Source organism: Monodelphis domestica, chromosome 7 (genome assembly GCF_027887165.1).
Source record: "Monodelphis domestica isolate mMonDom1 chromosome 7, mMonDom1.pri, whole genome shotgun sequence".
NCBI classification, from domain to species: Eukaryota; Metazoa; Chordata; class Mammalia; order Didelphimorphia; family Didelphidae; genus Monodelphis; species Monodelphis domestica.
In genome coordinates this window covers 207477609-207500572 of record NC_077233.1, presented here as the reverse complement: position 1 = coordinate 207500572, position 22964 = coordinate 207477609, and the positions used below count along the sequence as shown (strand labels likewise).

Sequence of the window (22964 nt, the reverse complement as noted above, 5' to 3'; positions counted from 1 at the left end):
TCCCCTTTCCCTCATTGAGAAGGTAAGAATTTGATAAAAGTTATGTATGTTCCATCACTCTCATATACTTTCTAATGAGAGAGAAAAAAGTTTGAAGAGACCAAAGCAGTGACATCATAGTTACTTATTTAAATTAAAATTAACAAAAAGAGATATAGAAGAGGGAAGCAAAAGCATTTTCTTGTGTGAAAAACTGATTACTGCTATGAAAGACTTGTAAGGAAATGCAAAAAAATGGAAGTTTGAAGACCTGTCAATCAGGAAGATTCCAAAGAAGAATGTGGCCAGGAAGAAGGCAGTTTGAATAAACTGGCACTAAAAACTGATTTCTCACTTCTTCCTTGAGACTCTGAGGAAAAATCTGGCAGAGATTTACTCTGAACTTCTAGCTATTGGTTTCTCCTTGAAAGATTTGGGGCATAGCTCTTAGGATCTTTTCAAGTCATTAACAATGTCCCTTTAAAGACAATTCAACCTTTACTTTCTTTATGTTGAATTTATAATAGATTAGGGAAACCATAAATTCCCTCTACCCTATCCCAACTCTCTACCCTTTCCTCTAAAATAAATCAATTTTTTCAGTATTTTAAAGTGAAATTAGTCTGTTAAAAGTTGCTGTCAACTTACCAATGCTGAATAACTGTTAAGACCAACAGAAGAACAGAAAGAGTGTGTGAGGAGGAAGAGTGAGAATTCAGTCTCTCCTCTAGACTTATTTCTTATGTTATTGTTCCAACACTTTCTTTTACCATAAATAACCTAGTTAAAGGAGCCTCCAATACACCTGCATTTCCAAGCATACTACAATCATTCTAGTTCAAGCCCCCATCTTTTTCTCATCTGAGCTATTGTAAGAACCTTCTAATTTTCCTCTCTCTAGTTTACCCTTTCTAATTTATCCATCATTTAGCATTTATTCCTACATTTCCAATCATATTACAAACATTCTAGTTCAAGTCCCCATCTTTTTCTCACCTATGCTATTGTAAGAGCCTTCTAACTTTTCTCTTTCTAATCTACCTTTTCTAATCTATTCATCATATGGATATTCATATAATATTAATGCATTTCATTAATTATTGGCTCTTTACTGCCTATGGAATAAAAGTATTAACCTCTGGACCTATCATTAAAGGCCATTCACAGTCAGGGTTTATGATCTTTCCATCTTTATCTCATATGACTCCCCTTCATACTTTCTACATTTCTGCCAAATGGCAGTACTTTCTATTTTCTCATCTTGCATTGCTCTCTAACTTCTAAAATGAACTCCTTCCCCTCTGCCATTTGAAGTCCTCTTATTTTAAGACCCAACTCAAGGCTATGTTTCTTCTGAAGCCTTATTTATCTCTCTCTGTCCTCAAATTTCTTACAGCATTTTGCCTCGACTTCTGCTTTGTTCCCATTATAATCTTCCCTGTATCCAAGATACTTATGCACAACTTTTTGTAAAGTTTTATTCTGAGACTTCATCTTGGCATGGAGGACATTCTGTGTTCCCAAGGGTTAAGAAAGTAGAATGTAAGTTCCAGAAAGTTCTGTTGAGTACAGTGCCAGTGTCAGGCTGAATGTGGTATGTGAGGACCAAACTAGCTAAGTATAGAAAGGCTTATCTCCAGGGTATTGGCCATTAGGTGATAAATTGTTTGTTTAACCAATGAAACAAATTAAAATATAAGATGATCTTAATGTCCTGTAGCCCCCTATTGCTTCCAGGTAATAGTCAAGTAGTGGAACTAAAAGGGAAGATGATGCTAAGAATTCTGGAGATCTTAACTGATCTTTAAAATGAGGTTAACTGTAGGTATTTTAGGTGTGAGATCTCTGGTCAATGATCAATTAACTGACATACTTTTAGATGAAATAAACTATGCCAATATTGATTTTTTTTATGGCAATTGGACTAGAAGTCAAAAGGAAGCTATAGCTAAACGGAAAGTTGGTTTTTAGGTTCTTCTTAAAGGCATTGGGAGAATCAATTTCAAGATGAACCCAAAGACAAGAAGAAACATAAATTCAATTAGGTCATTTTTCTTTGAAATGCTCAAAATGAGAATTAGCAAAAAAGATGATCCAAAAATATTTGTCACTTTTGAGACACCATCTCTCACAGAGGTGGAGAAATTCTATCAAAAACTCAACAACACCCACCAAGCTAAATAAACACATTCTTTGACTGGTGGTAACTTCAATCAAAAGATGAGTATAAGATGACAAAACTTATTTAGGAAAAATGTGTCAGGTTTGAGAAATGAGAGGTGAAAGTTTTGTAGATCCCTAAGAAGACTTATTCGTATATATAATGAACACTATCTTCCAGAAGAGAGTTGAGCGGTATTAGAAATGGTGAGCATTAAATATCATGTACAACAACACTGACATATTTACAGGCAGGAAATGACTGGGAGTCATATAACTGCAGGAAGTGATCTGGAAGACATATAAAAATCAGCTATATAACAAAGACCATGGATTAGAAAGGTCAAAATCAACATAATGGCAGAAAGCTGAGGATAAGAGAATAACACTATAAACAAATGCAGTGTCTTTGATCTGTTAAAAACTAGTAGGTAGGAAAAGGCAGATATATTCACTTACCTATATCATTACTATTTATTAAAAAGTTTTTTAATTGATATATAGTAGTTTCCTGGAGGTTGTCCAAGCCAGTAAATATTTGATATTTTCCCAAGGCAATAGACTACTTTGAAGTACAAATTTATTTGTAAAATACTATAGAGTAGAAAAAAAGATAAATTAAAATACAATGGAGGATAGTTGAAGATTATAAATAATATATCAGAAAATAGCAAAAGAGCAGTGGAAACAAAAACAAAAGGCTACGGGAAATTTAATATGACTCTCAACTGAATCCATGAATTGACTAGCATTTCTTAAGTTCTTACTGTATGTCAGAGTCTTCTCAAGTTCTTGCTATATGCTGGGGTTACAAATATGATGAATGAAACAATCCCTAATCACAGGCAGCTTTATCATCTCAAGTATTCAAGATGAAATTGCTAGGAGGTACTATGGTTCACTAAAATTATTCTTTATAGCTTAATCATGTCCAATCAAGGTGAAAAAGAATTTTTGACAGGGCATAATAAAAAAAGATTTTAAAAATTACCAAGTATCAGAGTAATTTGATTCATCAAAGGTTTTAGTATGTGCTGGACAGCATACTAAGAAGCACAGCCAACAAAAGTCCAAATAGTCAGAGCTATGGCTTTTCCAGTAGCTGTTAGAGTTGGTCCATAAGGAAAGCTGAACACTGCAGAATCAATGCTTTCATATTGTGGTGCTAGGGAAGACTTGTGAGATTCCCTTGGAGAGTACGGAGATGAATTGGTCAATACTTAAATTAATTTTGACTAGTCACTGGAAAGTCAAATGTTGAAGATGAAGCTTAAATACTTCAGCTACATAATGAGAAGACAGGACTCAGTGGAAAATACCCTGATACTGGGAAAGATTGAAGACCAAAGGAAAAGGGAATGGTGGAGGATGAAATGGATAGGTAGTAACAAACAAGAGCTTGGACAGACTTTGGGAGATAGAAGAGGGCAGAAGAGTCTGGCATGCTATGTCCCACAGGGTCATTATGTTAGACATGCCTGAATGAACAACAACAGGAATTGTGCTAGGTATGGAGAATACAAAGACCAAAATGAAATAGACACTGACTTATGAGGAATTTTTAGGGTGGGTGGGAAAAAGAATGGCTGAAGGAAATGAAATAAAGATTAGGGTCCATTAGCTCATTAGATACAAGGAAATCACTTCCCCAAAGTCTACTTTAATGTTCAATTAGTGGCATGGAGTCAGGTGAACAGGGGTTAAAGGTAATGAGTGCTATAGAAATGGAGATGACAGGTACTTTTTTAAAAACCTTTATCTTCCATCTCAGAATCAATACTCTGTCTTGGTTCTAATGCAGAAGGGCAGTAAGGGCTGGGCAATGGAAGTGGTTAGGTGACTTGCCAAAGATTACACAGCTAGGGAGTGTCTGAGGTCTGATTTGAACCCAGGTCCTTCCAATTCTAGTCCTGGTGTTCTATTTTGCCACCTTGCTACACCAAACTTTTTAAAAAATATCTGTTGGGGGTGGGTGTGGGTAACTAGGTGGCTTAGTGGATTAAGAACCAGGTCTAGACATGGGAGGTCCTGCGTTTAAATCTGTTCTCAGATACTTCCTAGCTGTGTGACCTTGGGCAAGTCACTTAACCCCAATGGCCTAGCCCTTGCTTTTCTGTTTTAGAGTTGCTTCTAAGACAGAAAATAAAGGTTAAAAAAAGTTTGTTAGTGAAAGGGAAAGAGAGATAAGATGATAGCTCTGTGGTATAGAAAAACTAAAGAAAGGATTTAGGTAACAGTGGGGAGACTGGAGAATGCTGGCAGATAATTAAGAGGGGGAGAGGGAGAGATTCTAGATGAATGAGAGAGAGGAAGTAGAAGATATGATTCAGGGCACAAGATTAGGGGTTAATCCTCTCGAGAATCAGGCTACCTCTTTTTCTGACCAGTATCAATGAAGAGAGAGTCAATGAAGGATGTGGAATGTAAGCTCCTTGAGGTCAGGGTGTGTTTTGTTTTGGTTTTTGGTTTTTCTATCCTCAGAGTTCAAAGCCATACTTGGCACATAGTAGGCATGTAAAAAAATTGCTATTGATTTCAATGGAACTGAAGAAAGCCAGTGAGGAGTTTTGAAATGTGGAGGCAGGAAGCTGGAGCAGCTTATAATGGATGGCTTTGATCTTCTCAGTAAAGGAGGAGTATAAGTCATCTGCTGTGAGTGTGGAGAGAGGGGGAGTTGAGGAGGAAGGAAAAGATATGGAACAAAATAAAGGGTTTGACAGCAGTGAGGGTTCAGTTGAGGTTATATAACATACATTTGTAGTGAATGAAATCAGTTCCATTTCAAGAGCTCTGGCAATGCTCAGTGGACCAGAAGCAGAATTCTTTCTCGTTTAACTTGCCTGGGATCAAACTATTAGAGCTTGAACCTCTGACCTGGCCTCTAACTAACTCCTTCTCAGACCTGGTTGTAATTCCTAGATTTGATTTTCCTATTTCAGATACCACTTCCAATCTCTGGCTCTCTCAACTCCATGACACCTCATCTGATTGACTTAAAAAATCTGTACCTTCTCTCTTAGAACTGATACTAAGTATTGGTTCTAAGGCAGAAGAGCAGTAAGGGCTAGACAATTGACCAGGTTACATAGCTAAGAAGCATCTGAGGCCAGATTTGAACCTAGCACCTTTCATCTTCAGCCTTGGCTCTCTGTGCACTGAGTTACCTAGCTGGCCCTCCATGACACCTCATTTGCCTGGTTCTAGATTGCCAGTTGTTTGCAGCATGATTCTCAGCCCCACCTGCACATAAACTTTTCATATCTCTTTCCTGTCCCCAAATAGAAGTTCAATTAGTACTATGGTTCCAACTCAGTTGCAGTCTTTATTAGGCTAAGACTTCTACTGAATATCTATGGAGAACAGTAAAACAACTAACAATTGGGCAAAGACCAATGAATAGTAATTTAATAGTAATAGTAATAGAATAGTAAATTAATGAATTAGATTTTATTCAACCTTTTTATCAATAGAGATAACTGCTTGAAGTAAAATAGTATGACGATGCAAGTCATAAGAATGGCAAGAGGGCTGATCTGGGGAGTTTCCTAATTGATTTTAAGAGCTTAACTCAAAGGAAGTGAGCAATCATTATTTGAGATCTCTGATTGGTTGTATCTCTCCTCCTGGAGTAGGATGCAGATATTCCATTGGTGCCTAAATTGTGGGCCAGGATTTTGGTGGATTTGGGGAAGTTTTGGTTTATCTCATCCTTCTATTTCCCCCAACACAAACATGAGGCAGGATACTGTGGAATGGACCATGAGAAATTTGAGTCAACTCTGCACCCAAATGGATAGATCTGAAACCTAGTGTATAATTAGGATTTGCTCCCCAGGACTCTAAATCCCAGCCTCCCATATTATGTGCTAACATAAAGAGGATATGAGTTTTGTGTGACCCCGCCCCTTGTTCTCTTTTCACCGGATAGATGCTGAGGAAGCTGGCTTTGGGCAGGCAAGAGAACTTACTCATGTGGGTTTACTTTTTGTTAGATAATTAGGTTTGAACTTCTAGTTCTTTTAGTTTATTTTCTTTCTACTTCAAATGATTATTAATAAACTTTATAAAATATAATACTTGGAGTTATTGCATATTAATTTAAATCTTACATTAGTTATGGACCCTTTGTAGAGTCTATTGTTCCATTGGAGCACTTTTGTGACCGTCTTCACCTCCAACTTACTTATAGTGGCTTTTTCCCTTATCATTGTGAGTACATTTATATTGAAGTAATTGTTTTCTCTGAACTTAAGAATTCAAAATAGTCTATTGAATTGGATGAAGAAATAATTCTTAGGGCAGCTTTGGCAACAGGAACAAGAATATTTTTCTGATTAAATCTCAAGGACTGGGGCTTTTCTGGAAGAATCAATTGGCTTGAACAGATTTTATGGGAGAGAGTTCACTCTTGGAGAACTCTGTACTTCTTTTTTTGCTTTTTCCCCTCCCTCTTTCTTTGAGAGAGATTTTAATAGCATAACAGGTGGTGGTGGGATTTCTATCTTGCCATCATGTAGGAGCACATGAGAGCAACATGTCCTCACCTAAGCTGATAGAGGAGTCACCAGTGAACATTTCTTTTTCTTTACTGAGCACAGGTCAGAGATCAGAGGTCTGAAAGTATGTTTTCCTGGGCAGCCAGGGCAGTGATGGAATATCTTGGAGAAGCACATAGAAACTACTCATTCATCAATGTGGCTGGAGAGGTCACAGACAATGCCATTTCTGAAGCTCTTGCCTTTTCATTAGAGGAAGGAGATTCCCTGGCTTCATGATGCCAGGATTTAGCCTTTTAAGTCAGGGAAAAGAGAGTCTCTGGGTAGCACTAGCTGCGAGGTTTGTTCCCTAAGTAAACCTAAAGTTGAGAGTTATGGGACTTGATATTATAACTAGAAAAGGGGGAATTTCTTGAGCAGCCTATGAGTTAGAGAAAAAGACTGTTATGTGGTCCCTCAAGCTGGAAAAGTAACAATGGAACATAGTTACAATATGGGGATAGAAAAAACTCCATTTTGTTCTCTATTATTGTAAATTATTTGGACACTGGAGGTCTAATGGGAAGCAGGATGGCTACAACAGCTCCAAAGTGTATTTCATTTCTGCGAGAGTTCAGGTCCTCAGAGAGGCTTCTTTGGAAGGGAGAGAGATAGAGAGAAAGAGAGAGAGAGAGAGAGAGAAAGACAGAGACAGACAGACAGACAGAGAGAGAGAGAGAGAGAGAGAGAGAGAGAGAGAGAGAGAGAGAGAGAGAGAGAGAGAGTTGTATTTTATGTGGAACAAAATAAAAATTGTCTTATACCTGATATCATTTTTACTTTGAGTTCTTATTACAGGAGTTAAAGACTCTGTTACCCATATTTACAGAACCCTAGGCATAAGCTTGGGGGTGTTGGGAGGCACAGTGGATAGAGTGCTAGACCTGAAGTCAGCAAGTTCATCTTCCCAAGTTAAAATCTGGTCTCAGACATTTACTAGCTGTGTGATCCTGGGCAACTTAACTCTGGTTGTTTCAGTTTCCTCATCTGTAAAATGAGTTGGAGAAGGAAATGGCAAATGACTCCCAAGTATTTTTGCCTAGAAAACCCAAATAGGGTCACAGAGTCAGATACCACTGAACAACAACAGACAGGAGCTTTACTAGATAAAAACTATTTTTCCCAGATTAAACTCTGGTTAGGGACACAATAAAACAGAGGAACTGACCTTATAGGGGAACCTCCCCAAAAGGGCCAGGCTCTATGATCCCAAACTTTGGGATTGATGGTCCACGAATGGGAACAAACCTCAGGTAGTTAACTAGTCTTGAGGAACTGAAATGTTTTTAGTCCCACAAATGTTACATTTTACACAGGGGTCCCGGACTAGCAAAACTGACTTTTTTCCTGCTGCCTATAAACCTGGCATAGTTTTGCCCTATCTATCCTAATTTTTAAAAGTTTACATGTCTCTCTCATCCTGTAAGCTATCATTATTAGTCTCTTCTCCATTTTACTTTCACTCCACTCCACTTGATCCTTTAGCTTCTGTGGCACGATTTTCTTCTGCTTCACCTTCTTGCCTGATTCCCTTTTAGTCTTTTTTGGCTGTTGTATCGTCCATCTCTTACCCTCTAAGCTTGGGTATCTCTCACTCAGGCTTTATTCTCTTCTTATTTTATGCTCCATTCTATATTCCTTTTGTGATCTCAACTGAACCCAAGTTCAGTTATCATATCTAGGTTGATATCATCTATATATACACACACAGATGTAGACATACATATATATTTACATTCAAACTCATTTTAATTTGCTCATCATTCTTTCCTTCCAGCATTAATTTGGAGAGCTGACTTTCAATATGCACAGACTTAATAGCTGAAGATGAAATATGTTTCACCCCATCACCCCAAAATGTAAGCTCTTTGAGAGCAAGAATTTAGTCTTATCTAAACTTTTCTTTTCTACCAGTTTTACTATATATAGTAGGCACCAAAAAGAATATTGTTTGAGTTTGAATTTTATTATATTGCAAACTATAGATAAAAACAAAACTCCATGACTGAACATTTGTGAGTGTGCCTAAGTGTAGTTTTCCTTTTCTTTGTATTGTCAGGATACAAATGTGATCAACTTGGTCTTTTATTTGGAATGCCAATTCTTTCAATGGCTACAAGGTTTTAGTGCCCTTTTTCATTAATCAGGACATCGGAGGGATTCAGTTTGTCAGTTTAAATCTGGATGTGCTTTAAAGTTGTATAATTCCATTTGACTTAAACTCCATAAAAAAAGATTGTTTATACCAGCCCCTATAACCAGTTTCTTAAATCATTGATAAAAGGATAGAGGCTATTGTGAACTACATGCAAATATATGGCATTAATAATATTTTACTTCATTTATTCTTTCCTTTTTCTTCCTCTTCCCTTTCTTAAAACAGACAAGACTTATACTTGAGTGTCACAATGGAGTAAAAGGAAATCATTTGTATGCAGGTGTACTAGAAACATTTGTTTAATGACCAGGCACAGCTGTGTTTGGCTGCATTAGAATATAGGAATCTATTAGCTGTGAAGTCTTGGAAAAGGAACATTGTCATGTCTTGTTTTGGGAATGGAGACAGAGAACAACTGAATGTATGATAGTATCTCATGATGAAATACTGGAATGGCATAAGGACTGGTATTCACGAAATGTTAGAACTGGACCCTTAGAGATCAGTAAGGCCAGGCTATCAGTTTTGCAGATGAGAGTTCTGAGACCAAGAGAGATCTGATGACTTGTCCATGGCTGATAGTGGTAGTTTAGGGGCTTGGACTTATGCCTCATGACTAGTCATCTATACAGTTTCTCTAATTTTTTTAAACCCTTACCTTCTGTCTTAGAATCCGTACTAAGTTCTGAGGCAGAAAGGAGGTGAGGGCTTGGTAATGGGGGTTAAGTGACTTGCCCAGGGTCATACAGCTAGGCAGTGTCTGAGCCTAGATTTGAACCCAGGACTGCCCATCTCCAGGCCTAGCTCTCTATCTACTGAGTCACCTAGCTGCCCCTATTTTTCTATTTTGAGAGTCCTTAATCCATGAGACCTCCCAAAGTCATGACTTCCCTTTCCCATTATGGAGGTAGGGTGGACATTCCCATCCTTCAGGATTTTCATAGGAGATTACAGAAGTTCCTTCACAATTAACATGGGCAGTAGGTGGCATAGTGGATAGTATGCCAGTCCTGGAGTCAGGAGAGATTCATCTTCCTGAGTTCAAACCTGTCCTCAAAACACTTACAAACTGGGCAGGACACCATGGACAAGTCATTTAACCCTGTTTTTCTCAGTTTCCTCATCTGTAAAATGTTCTGCAGAAGGAAATGGTAAACCACTCCAGTTTCTTTGCCACAAAAATCCCAGATAGGGTCATAAAGAGTCAGACATGACTGAAATGACCAAACAACAACAAATCAGAAATGCACTGAAAACTGTCTCTGAAAGGGCTTCTCATCACAGACTTTCAGCCTTTACTCCCACCAGATTTTCAACCTTATCTCCTACTATTCCTCTTCATATATGCGGTACATTTCCTCCAAGATGGTTTACTCTCCATCTTCTAGTAATTGTCTTTCCCTCTCCCAGCTCCATTTCTTTGTGTGTGCTGCTTGGAACGACTCCTTGCTCTACTCTCACTATTTAAGTCCCTCTCTTGCTCTAAATACTAACCTGGGTGTCGCATTCACCTCTTCTCTAGCCTTCCCCAAAAAGTGATCGCTGCATCACATTTCCTGCAGTTCTTTGCCTTGTCCTCTATTGAAACATTAAAATTCTTCCTTGCAATCTTTTTTTTGGTGACCATGTTTATGTTACTCTTCTATCCCTAACTCATATTAGATTATAAGCTCCTTGAGAATGGGGCCCTATATCTTTATACTATTTTTATAACCGCAACACCTGGTACAGTACTTGGTCCATAATAAATACTTACTTTGGGAAACTGATCTGAATTCTATTGAAGTCAGATCCCTTCAGGATCAGGTAAAAGAGATTCTTGGCAAGAAAAATGATTGTTTTCCCTCTTTTCTTATAGTATTTCCCTCCTTCTCTGCCTCCTTTCATTCCCTTACAGAATCTCATAGATGGAAGGGATCTTAGATGTCATCTAGTTCAACCTGTCCCTGAAAAATAATGCTTTCTTCAATAGCTTCCCTAACTCCCTCCAAGTCCTTAATCTTATCATCTTCTCTTTAAGACTACCCTCCTCCCATTTATCTTGTCTATGCAACTCTGCCTCACTTAAACCCAATTCATGTACAAGTCAGGACATCACTCATGATGCCATTGGTCCTCTCTGAAAGTGAAGGACCAGCACCACCACCACCAATCTTGTTTGTGTATAATGGTTTGCATGTGTCTCCTTCACAGTCTAATGACTGTGGCTCCTGGAGAGCGGGGATTTAAAAAAAAACTTTCTTGCCTAGCACAGTGCCTAGCACATAATGCATACATCAGTTAATTAGACAAATGGTTGTTCTTTCATTGATTAGTTATTAGGCACTTACTATATATAAAAGCATGGCATCAGGCCTTAGGTAGAAATTCCAAATCCCACAAATTTTATTATTTCTAAAACAGTGGAGGGGAAATTTTCTCTCTTAAGGGTTACTGACTCACTGGGGGGGGGGGGGGGCGAAATCTAGTGGCATACCATGTCCAAGTAAAAAGTTATCTAAATGAGATTTGCTTTTAGAGAAATAAAGAGAGTCAACTCAGCTGTTGTTAAAAATGAATAACAAGGGATATGATGCTTTATTGAACAAATACAACAGAAAATAAAAAGTAAGAGAATGAACATAAAAGGAAAGAGAGAGAATAGAGATTATGGAAAGGAAATGGAGGAAGGGAGGAAAGGAAATTAAGGGGAAAGAAGAGAGGTACAGATGGATAGAAGTAAGGATGTGCTAGAGCCAACTTCATGAGAACCAGTTGTTAAATTTTTATTGTGAGCATTTACACCTTGGAAGTCAACAAACACTATAAATTAAGGCTTGATTTCTTATTTTTTAAATTCTTACCATCTGTCTTAGAATCAGTACTAAGTTTTGGTTCCAAGGCAGAAGAATGGTAAAGGCTAGGTAATTGGGGTTATGTGACTTTTGCCCAAGATCACATAACTAGGAAGTATCTGAAGCCAGATTTGAACCTAGGACCTTCCATCTCTAGACCGCACTGAGTCACCTAGCTGCCCCTTGATTTATCTAGACTTAAGAAAGCAATGGAGGAAATATTAAATTTAAAAGGCTACTGTGCATACTTACTTTTTGAGAGCTGGTTGTGAAATATATACCAGTATCTTCCTAGAAATAAGAGATGGAAAGGAGAGCACATGCAAGAATGAGTAGGAGAGGGAGAGAGTTGGGAGGGACAGAAAAGCCTTTAAAAACCCTAGTTAGGAGTTTATAAGGGGTTTATAGTATAATGGTCATTAAAAATCATTGCACACTGGCATTGGGAACATTTATAAAATGAGAATTTGCCTGAGAACTGTTTGAGACAGTGTAGCCCCAAGTCTTTCTTGTTTAAGTGAGGGGCACAGGGGAAATAGTGTCCAGCTTAGAGTCAGGAAGAGTCATCTTCCTGAGTTCAAATCTGGCCTCAGTTCCCTGAATGACAGATGGTTAAAGGATATGAAGAGGCAGTTCTCAGATGAAGAAATTAAAACTATCTTTTAGTCATATGAAAACATGTTCCAAATCATTATTAATTAGAGAAATGAAAAATAAAACAACTTTGAGGTTCTACCTCACAACTAATAGACTGGTTAAAATGACAAAAAAGGAAAGTGATAAAGATTGGAGGGGAAGTGGGAAAACTAGGACACTAACACTAACTAACTTTTTTTCATGTGATGGAAAGAGCCCTGGGCTTGTAGGGGAACCTGGCACTGAGTTCTTGATCACTTCTCTAAGCCTCAGTTAGTTCATCTCTTGAAAAATGGAGAGACTAACTACTTCACTGGCTTTGTCATGAGGAAAGAAAGACCTCTATAAACTATAGACTCCCATGGAAGTGTAAATTATTATTTTTGGGTGGCATTTGGTATAGGCAGTGAGTACTGGAAGCCTGGACTTGGACCCAGGAAGACCTCAGTTTGAATCCAGTCTCAGTTCCTTACTGTTTATATGATCTTTGGCAAGTGACTTAACCTTTCTTGGTCTCGGTTTCCTCATCTGTAAAAGGAAGTTAAGAATAGCACTCACTTCATAGAGTAGTTGTAAGGATTGAATGAGATAAAAGAAGTAAAAGTACACTGTCAACATTAGGGCATAATATAAATGTTGGTTATTTCTACCCTGCGTTAATCATAGCAGGCCCTTGATAAATGGTGTTGAATATGTAACCAAAGTGGGAAATGGCTATGAACAATCTTCATTCTGTTTCTCTATTTAAAACAAATAACTGAAAATACATTAAAAAAAATCCTTACCTTCTGCCTTAGAATCATTATGAAGTATCAGTTCCAAGGCAGAAGACTGGAAGGACAAGGCAATGGGAGTTGTGACTTGCCCAGGGTTATGCAAATATTATTTCTAATATATACTAAACAACTCTCCAAGACTCTTGCTTGTGGAACAGCTGCTGACCTGCATTGGTAGATGGAGTTTCCTGACCAATGAAATCACAAATCTAGACCTCGCCCCTTCTCTCACCCCCTATCTACAACACCAAAAAAACATTTCCTAAAGACACAGATCTATGTGTCAAGGTATATATAGGCTGGTCTTTGGAGAATATACAGGCTGATCTTATGGCTAAGACCTCAGGCAGCATATAGCACAGCCCAAGGCATAAGACTCTCCCAGGGATACACTTAACACAGGGAAGATAAATACACACATATAGGGAAAGCTATATAGATAACCAGTCTGTACTGCTCCTGAGTGCCATAATGAGGTCTTACTTCATTATCTGATTCTCTCTCCTTCCAGCAAAATGAATTGTTTAGTCTCAATATAAGGGTCAGTTTAAGAATACTTGCCCAGAGCCTTGCACTTTCTTTGAATTTCTTTCTTTTTAAAAAAAAGCAAAACAAAAGAACTTTCTTTGAATTGATACTAAGTACTGATTCCAAGACAGAAGAATGGTAAGGGCTAGGCAAGTGGAGTTAAGTGACTTGCTCAGGGTCACACAGCTAGGAAGTGTCTGAGGCTAGATTTGAACCCAGGACCTTCTGTCTCTAAGCACCATGCCCTACTCACTGTGCTACCTAGCTACCCCTTCTTTGTCTTTCCATTTGGTTTGTAGATAGCCTCAGAGTGGAAGATTACACTGATGCCCTCATTAGAACTATTGTCAGCAGCTGCTGTCTTCCCGACCCTCACAGTCTGACTGCCTTGCCTCACTGATTTTGATAACAGTACTCTATTGAGGCATTAACAGTACTATATTGAGTTCTTCATGTTGACATAGTTAGGTTTTTGTGAGCAAAAATATGACAAACACAGAAGTGAATAGCAGTAATCATAATTATATTGCAAGCACACTTTAAAACATGCCTAGACAAATCCAGAAATGTCTCAGTAGAGTGCTAAAATTTGCTCAGGCACATGTAAACTGACCATCTAGGGTTGGGAAAAATCCCAATAAAACCACAAAGCTTTCAAGTTGGCATAAAAATCTAGATGCAACAAGGAAATAATTTTTAAAAAAATGTATGAAACATTCTCCAAGGAATTCTCTATTTTGAGAACTGGAAATGTGACAAATTATTTCAGTGGCAATCAGCTTTTAAAAAGTTTAAATCTTTGCCAATCCTCTTATTCTTTTCAAGGAATAAAAAAAGCAAAAATAAGCAACTGTGGAAATAAATGATGCTTTGCCTTAAATGATATCTCTGTAAAAGCATCAGAGTTGACATTATTGTCAGTTATCTGCCATAGAAGGATGCACAAGCAAACTTCTTTAGGTTAAGAAGATTTGGGAAAGGGAGCAACTCCAGATTTACCACAGTCTAGTTCAAAAGTCACTCAGGCAAGTTAATGTAATTTACTTTAATTTTATGGTTTTCTTATAATAGAACAGGCATATCTAGAAGTGAAGAAAAAAATCTAAGTTTTTCTAGTACACCTATATGACAAAAAGCACCATATCAATAATTGGTCAGTGATTTTTGGTTGTGTTAATTATGGGGGTGGGGAGATTCCAGGCTCATGTTCATTGGTGTGGGGAACTCCCAGTGTGAACAATTCTCTCCACCAATGCAGATCAGCAACTCTAATGAATCTTGTAATCTTGGGGCATTGCCTGAAAATTGTTCTTGTTCAGTTATTTTTCAGTTGTGCCCAACACTTCATGATCCCATTTGGGGTTTTCTTGGCAAAGATACTGGAGTGGTTTGTCATTTCCTTCTCCAGCTCAATCAGGGTTAAGTGATTTGCTTAGGGTCACATGGTTAATAAGTGTCTGAGGCTGGATTTGAACTCAGGAAGATGAGTCTTTATGATTCTAAGCCCAGTGTTTTATTCAATGTGCCACCTAGCTACCCCATTGCCTATCATACTGAGAAGTTAAGGAACTTGTCCATAATCACACTGTACATGAAAGGCAAAACTTGAAAGCAGGTCTTTCTGACTCCAAGGCTGCTCCTCTATTCACTTCACTCCTCTGTCTCTCGTTAATTTATGACCAAAATTTAGTTTAACCCTTCAGAAAAATAGAGTGATTGCAGAGAAACCTATGTAACAGAAAAATGAATCATTTGGATTTAAATCACTGATGTGGTATAGAGCACTGGATTGGGAGTAAATAGACCCAGAATTGGGTCATCTCTCTGTCCACTAACTGGCTTTGGGACTTTCGTGTTATTATGTAGAATCACAGAATTTGAAAGTTGGAAAGAACCTTGAAAATCCTTAAGTCCAAATCATTCATGAAAGGAACCCTTACCAATCAAGTAGATAGATTTATGTTATAATTCCTCTGAGCCTCAGCTTCCTTGTCTGTAAGAGGATAGACCATAGATCATATACATAGAACTAGAGGGGGCACCAGAAACTATCTTGTCCAAATTCTTTATCTTACAATTGAGTAAACTGAGGCCTAGGAAGGAGGGGCTGACCTAGATGAACACTAAGATCCCATCCAACCATAATTGATGGGTCAATGACTGTCAAATCCTTTGGCTGATTTAATTTCCTTTTCTGTTATAATCATTGAGTGCTGCTAATCAGCAGACAAATTGCTAAGCAGATGATGCAATCTTGTCCTTAATGCATTGGGAAAAAGTAGACCTGATATGTCACCATTTGGCTACTTTGGTGGATTTAACAAAAGAATTAAGATGGCCATTTGGCAAAGCAATCGATCACTCAGCAATAAGCCTCCACAGTTTGGCTGGTTGTGTTCTCCCACCATTGCCAGCTGCACATATATTTCAGGCTTCTAGCTAGGAGCGTTTTCTAGTCCAGGGCCCACTGGTTGGCCACCCTTCACTCATTACTTTGCCTTTCACTTCTTTTCCAGCTCCTGGTGGATCATATCAAAGAATGGCAAAACTTTTAGGTTAAATAGAAGGAAAAGATTGACTTTTGAAGACTCAACTCTAAAAGTGTTATTAATTCAATTTCTTTACACTAGGCTCAGCCAGGAGACTTGACCGAAATCCACTCTACAATGTTTAATAGTCAAATGGCTCTGTGCAACCTACTTTACTTATCTGAGCCTCAGTTTCCTTATATGTAAAGTCAACACAATAAAACTTGCATTATCTACCTCATGAGGTTGTTATGAGGAAAGGACTTATGAATTTTAAAGTTCCATACTAATGTGAATTTCTCCCAACAATGAGCGTAGACTATGTGCAATGTAAGTTCTCACTTTGCTATCATCTTTATGTCACCAGTGCCTGGCTCATAGTAGGTGATTACCAAATGCTTATTGAATTGCTAAATGTCAAGGTGTTATGCAAACACCAGGGATGTGCAGACCCTGATGTCAAAGCATTTATAGCCTGCTAGTAGAACTGCTAAATGCTTTCTTGAGGCTTTTTCTTGTATAAGCATCATAGGAAATACATATTGCATGATAAATCATGTAAAATCTATTTCATATTACTTGCCGTCTTGGGAAGGGAGGAGGAAAAGAGGAAGGAGAGAACATGGATTGCAAGATGTTAGAAAATAATGATTAAAATTGTATCTACATGTAATCTGGAAAAGAAAAATATGATAATAATAATAAATGAATTGCTAAAGGATTTACTTGAATATTTTTCTCTCTTTCCTCTTATATTTTCTAAAATCTTGGGGGGGGGAAGGGAAAGGGGAAAATTTGAGTTCTAATTTACTACTACTGAGTTCAGAAAGTTGTCCATGTCAGTGTGTTGGGAATAGACTAGGAGGGGGAGAGCGCACAAAGAAAATCGATCAGAAGATTGTACATATTTCCTTTCCTTTCAAGTTTCAGAGTAAGGGTATAAGTACTTTTTGGTCCAAGTTAACAAGAGCTAGAGCTGAAGGAACTAGTTAAAAAAACCTAACCTCTTACCTTCTGCCTTAGAATCAATACTAAGTAACAGTTCTAAGGCAAAAGAGTGTTTAGGGTTAAGTTCATACAACTAGGAAGTGTCTGAGGTTGGATTTGAATCCAGGACCCCTTGTCTTCAGGTCTAACTTTCCATCAACTGGGCCACTAACCTGCCCCTTGATGGCACTGTTTATTAACTTTACATTTACGCTGTATACTTCAAAACAAAACACAACAAAACAAAACCTTTACCTCCAGTCTTAGAATAAATACTGTGTATTGGTTCCAAGGCTTCAGAAGAGTGATAAGGGCTAGGCAATGGGGGTTAAGTGACTTGTCCAGCTTGGGCATAAAGCTTGGAAGTATCTGATATTAGATTTGAACCCAGGACCTCCTGTCCTAGCTCTGGCTCTAAATTCACTGAGCCACTTAGCTGCCCCATACAACATGGTTCCAATTTTTGTGCTTTATCTTCAGCTCAGCCCTCCTACAATGAACAGCACAGAGTGGGTGCTGGTAGATACTTGCTGACACATAGTAGGTGCTAACAAATGCTTGCGGCTGATTGATTAATCCTCCCACAAAAAGGTCTGAGGTTTATTTTGCTCCTCAGGCAAGTCTATTCCACAATACTTACCACAATTTACTCCTGCTAAGTGCTGAAGTGACAGCTCCGGGGAGGTGGGAGACTGAGTAAGAAGTCGGAAGGAAGGAGGCAGGAGTATGGTCTCACACTTCTATTTATTCCCTACCTCGGGCAGTATCTAAAATGCAGGAGATGTTTTCTACTTTCTTAACTCTTGGTCTTCATTCTCAAGGACAAGCTGCATTCTACTTTGTGTCAAACGTGGTCTCCAAGGAAAATGTTCCGTTTCCAACTGTGAGACTGATTGATATTTTAAAGCCTCTGGGGAGGCTGCGCTGGCAGCTGGGGTTGCCATTTCCAAATTTATATGAAAAAGTGGGAGCAGTAATCCTAGGAAAATATTTTCCCTAAAATCCACCCCCATTACAGTATTAGGCAAGGGAGATAAAGAAGAAAGGTAGAAGGCAGCTGGGTGGCTCAGTGGATAGAAAGCAGAATTGGAGATGGGAGGTCCTGGGTTCAAATTTGTTCTCAGATACTTTCTAGCTGTGTGATCTCAGGCAAGTCACTTAGCCCTTAGTGCTCTTCTGCATGGGAACTGATGCTTAGTATCAATTCTAAGATAGAAGGTAATTTTTTTAAAAGAACGAGGTGGATGGGTAGGTGAATAAAAACAGTATATTCAGGGGGCAGCTGGGTAGCTCAGTGGATTGAGAGCCAGGCCTAGAGATGGGAAATCCTAGGTTCAAATTTGACCTCAGACACTGCCCAGCTGTGTGACCCTGCACAAGTCACTTGACCCCCATTGCCTAGCCCTTACCACTCTTCTGCCTTGTAGCCAATACAAAAGTATTGACTCCAAGATGGAAGGTAAGGATTTTAATTAAAAAAAAATCCCCAGTATATTCATAATAACTTTAACTCACACTTTCTGTGCAATATCCCTTATGAGTCAATAGTGCAGTACAAGTATTATCCCTGTTACAGAAGATGAAGAAGGGCAGTGTAGTGTAATGGAGAGAAAGTGATCCTTGATGTCAGGAAGACTTGAGGAGTCCCTCTTCTGATGCATATTAGCTGTGTGATCCTAGGCAAGTCATTTGCCTTCTTAAGTAAGTCAGGTATCTCTCCAAGACTATAAGCTGAAGAACAGCTGTTGATCTAAATTGGTAGAGGGCTTTATTTCCTTACTAGAAGTTTTCTATATTGACAAAATCCTGGACAAAAGAATAAGCCATATGAAAAACCTGAGCCTTCCAAAACTAAAATGACTTATCGAAGGTTACACAACTAGGTAAATGGTAAAGTTTGGGTCTCAAATTCAATTTATCCACTTTATCACACTTCCATAGACCCCTTTGAGCAAGAATGATGAATACTGGGTGTCCCAAAAGTCTTACTGTAGTTTTTTGTTATTAAAAAAAAAAGGTTAAAACTGTACTAAGACCTTTTGGACATCTCATATTTGACAACACCTAAATGGTTTAATTATTGACATACAGAAGATGTTCAGTTCACACTCTCTGAATAGAATAGTTCCAGGTAATAAGTTTGCCAACTGATTTTGGGCAGTCTAGATCATTCTGGAGGTTTGCCACAGAGTTATATGGTTGGAATAAGGTAGAAAAGAATTTCTGGCCTGATGGAGTAGTATGACATTCTGAATAAACCAAACTGCCATTTTTAGAAATAAAAACCCACACTATCAGGTTTTATCTATAGTTCCTTGTGGTTCATTTTATTTGACATCTTTTTGCATTTGAAGCCTATGCAGAAAAAGAGTTTTCTTTCAGAAAAACATGAACATGAAGATTACAAGCTAGAAAAAGTCAACATTGAAATCCTACCTTGAAACTGGGTAAATTTGATGGTTCCCATCCTCTCTCCATTTCTGAACACAACTTGACCCTAAAAAAAACAAAAAAGCAATTCCTTATAAGATTAGATAATACCGAGTTGAACTGAAAGTTCATTTATATTGTCTTATGATCATTAGTGAAGGAAAACAAATTTTTTAGGTCATGACTTTATTAGCTAAAAAATAAACAAATTATTGTAATTATGGCTCTCATATGTAGCTTTGGTAGCATGCAATCAGTACTTTGATTCTTTGGCAACAAACTTAAGTATATGCTCAGTAACTTATGCAATGTAGACTCCCATGTGAATTTTGTGGTCTTGTGGCACTTTACAGTCATCCTTTGAAATCACAAAGTATGTTTGGGGTATTCTGGGAGTTGTAAAAACTTAGAATGTCACTAAGATTTTTGGGATGTTGTGTGTTTTATTTTATTTTGTCTTATTTTATTTTTAAAATCTTTACCTTCTGTCTTAGAATCAATACTAAATATCCATTCCAAGGCAGAAGAGTATCATGGTCTAGGTAGTTGGGCTCAAGTAACTTGCCCAGGGTTACACAGCTAGAAAGTATCTGAGATCAGATTTGAACCCAGAACCTCCTATTTCCGGGCCTGGCTTTCTATCCACTGAGCCACCTAGGTGCTAGATATTTTTTTTTCCCATTTGAATAAGTTTATTTAGTCAATTTAGGACATTATTCCTTGGTTACAATAATCACATTATTTCCCTCCCTCCCTGCAGCCCACCTGCAATTTCATTGAGTATTACTTGTGTCCTTGATCAGAACCTAGTTCCATGTTGATGTTTACACTAGGATGATCATTTAGAGTCTACATCCCCAATCATATGGCCCTCGGCCCGTGTATTGAAGCAGTTGTTTTTCTTCTGTGTTTCTACTCCCATTGTTTTTCCTCTGAATGTGGATAGTGATCTTTCTCATAGATCCCTCTGGGTTGTTCAGGATCACTGCATTGCCACTAATGGAGAAGTCCATTACATTCGATTGTACCACAGTGTATCAGTCTCTGTGTACAATGTTCTCCTGGTTCTGCTCCTCTCACTCTGCATTAATTCCTGGAGGTTGTTCCAGTGGTGCTAGATATTTTAGAAGCAGACTTAACATATATCTTTGCCTCCTAGATGTCTTGGCTTCCTTCAAGACCTAGCTAAAATCTGAACATCTGTAAGAAGTCATTCCTAAATCCCCCTTAATCCTACTGCCTTCCTTCTGTTCATTATCTCCAATTTATCCTAAATATAGCTTGTTTGTACCTAGTTATTTGCATGCTGTCTCTCATTAGACTGAGCCCTCCAAGAGCAGGGGCTACCTTTTACTTTTCATCATCTCTCCAGTGCTTAGCAGAATGCCTGGAACCTAGTAGGAGCTTATTAAATGCTTGACTGACTAATGTGCCTTGTGACTGTGTTTTTGTTTTTTTTTTCAGTTCAAAACTTTACTTTCATTGGTATGAAAGTTCATACCAGGTAAACAAATTCTCTTACTAATGAAGATTGGGTCAGACTGCCAGTATGTGTCAGACGTGGGACTTGAACTAAGTTTTCATGAGCATATATATCTGTTATGCTCCTCTACAGATATAAAAACCAGTTAAGGTACTATTTCATTCAGGAGGGTCCTAGGACATAGTTTTCCTCCCAATCCCAGATAGTACTCATAACTTGATTCCACGAAATGTCCATAGCCCTAGAAGGTACCCGGATGGTATTTAGGCAAAAACCAAACCCAAACAAAACTCTCTAGAGACACTTTGATATCTTTTCTAACATGGAAATGATTCCTAAGTAGGTTATCAGCTTAGAATTCATACCTTCTCAATACTGCTCGAAAGAAATGAGATGCAAATGCCTTATCAGTATGAAAGTAAACTCAAGTAATGTAGAGAGTCAGGGAAGCAGCTTTGTCTTTTATTCCTTGCTACAATGTCCTCAAGGGACTATGGAAATACCTAACCTCTTTAAAAATGCCATTTAATTTTATGCAAATGGACCACTTTGAGGGATAAAAATATGGCCCCAGCATAGAGTTGAGAGCTTGCAAAAACCTTGAGAGACAGAGAACTAACTGATTTTCTAATAGCATTCTTCTTGAAAATATGCCAATCTTCAATATCAGAAATATTTGTAGAAATTGCTAGGGTTAGTATTGAAATGCCTTTAAAATGTTGACTTTGAAAGAACTGACATTTTTAAGGTCTTCTTTCAATCTCATTTGTCAAAGGTGAAAAGCCCCTTTGATCTTACTGGAAAAGGAAGAGTATCAAATTTTATTTTATAGAACAAAAGGTTATCATTTAATTACTTATATCCATACTTTTATAACTTCAGGAAACTATCTTTAAAAAGTTGGAAAAATACCATGGCATCGCATTATTTCAACCACTGACATAAATGGCTGACTGAATCAAAGTTGGGTGAGTCCAATGAAAATAGATATTTAATTTTCACATAATTTTCCAGGCAAAGAGCCAGAATGGTTGGCTCTTCTATAGAGAGAATCTGCCCTAGATTGCTTAAATTCCACCTGAAAAAAAAACAAAACCTGGTGATAATATTGGCTGTGTTACATATCTGTGAAAAATAAAAAATTTTGCATTTGAGGCTGCTATACTGTCCTTGAAAGATTGAATTTAGAAAGTTATATCACTGGTAACAGATTATATTGAGAGTGAAAGGGACAAAAGTGGGGCCATCAATCAGATCACTACATTTTACTGTTAAAATTGCATAAAAACTACATTTTCTCTTAATAATTCATGTATTTGTGGGGGTAGTTGGTGGAACAATAGATTGAGAGCCAGACCTAGAGATGAGAGGCCCTGGGTTCATATTTGACCTCGGATATTTCCTAGCTAAGTGACTGTGGGCAAATTACTTAACCCCCATTGCGTAGCCCTTACCACTCTTCTGCTTTGGATCCAATATATAGTATTGATTCTAAGACAAAAGGTAAGGGTTCAAAAGAGAGAATTCATATACTTGTTATTTAAAAAACCCTACAAAAGTTAACTGTTAAGAAAAAGCAAAAATTAGAGGTATATTCAAAAATTCTCTCTATGTTATTATGAATTTCCTCCAAGAGGGGAAATGATCATGGTTCCCTCATGAATAAAAATAACGGTTAAAAAGGAAACTCTGGGGAAGTACTTTATTTTACATAGGTAAGTCATGGACTAGGGGATAACTAGCACTTTCCATTTTATAACTTCTTAATTTAGTAATCCCTTAAATTATTAGTTTTGAACTTCTAACTACAATTTAACATGAGGAGATGAATACAATTTCACAAGTAGCCTCAAGACATGGTAAAAATGAGACTCAAATAATAGAAGGGGAAGAGGAACATCATATCTCTATTAAAAAAGTGTACACCTAT

The 22964-nt window shown here is 37.8% G+C and overlaps 1 protein-coding gene across 1 annotated transcript in view; it reads right to left on the bottom strand.

The window, feature by feature from the left end:
* GABBR2 (gamma-aminobutyric acid type B receptor subunit 2) overlaps positions 1–22964 on the bottom strand; it is a 737774-nt gene that overhangs the window by 91503 nt on the left and 623307 nt on the right. Inside the window, exon 8 of the mRNA XM_056806338.1 lies at positions 19558–19618. Coding sequence (XP_056662316.1) covers positions 19558–19618 — 61 coding nt within the window. The remainder of the gene's footprint in view (positions 1–19557; positions 19619–22964) is intronic.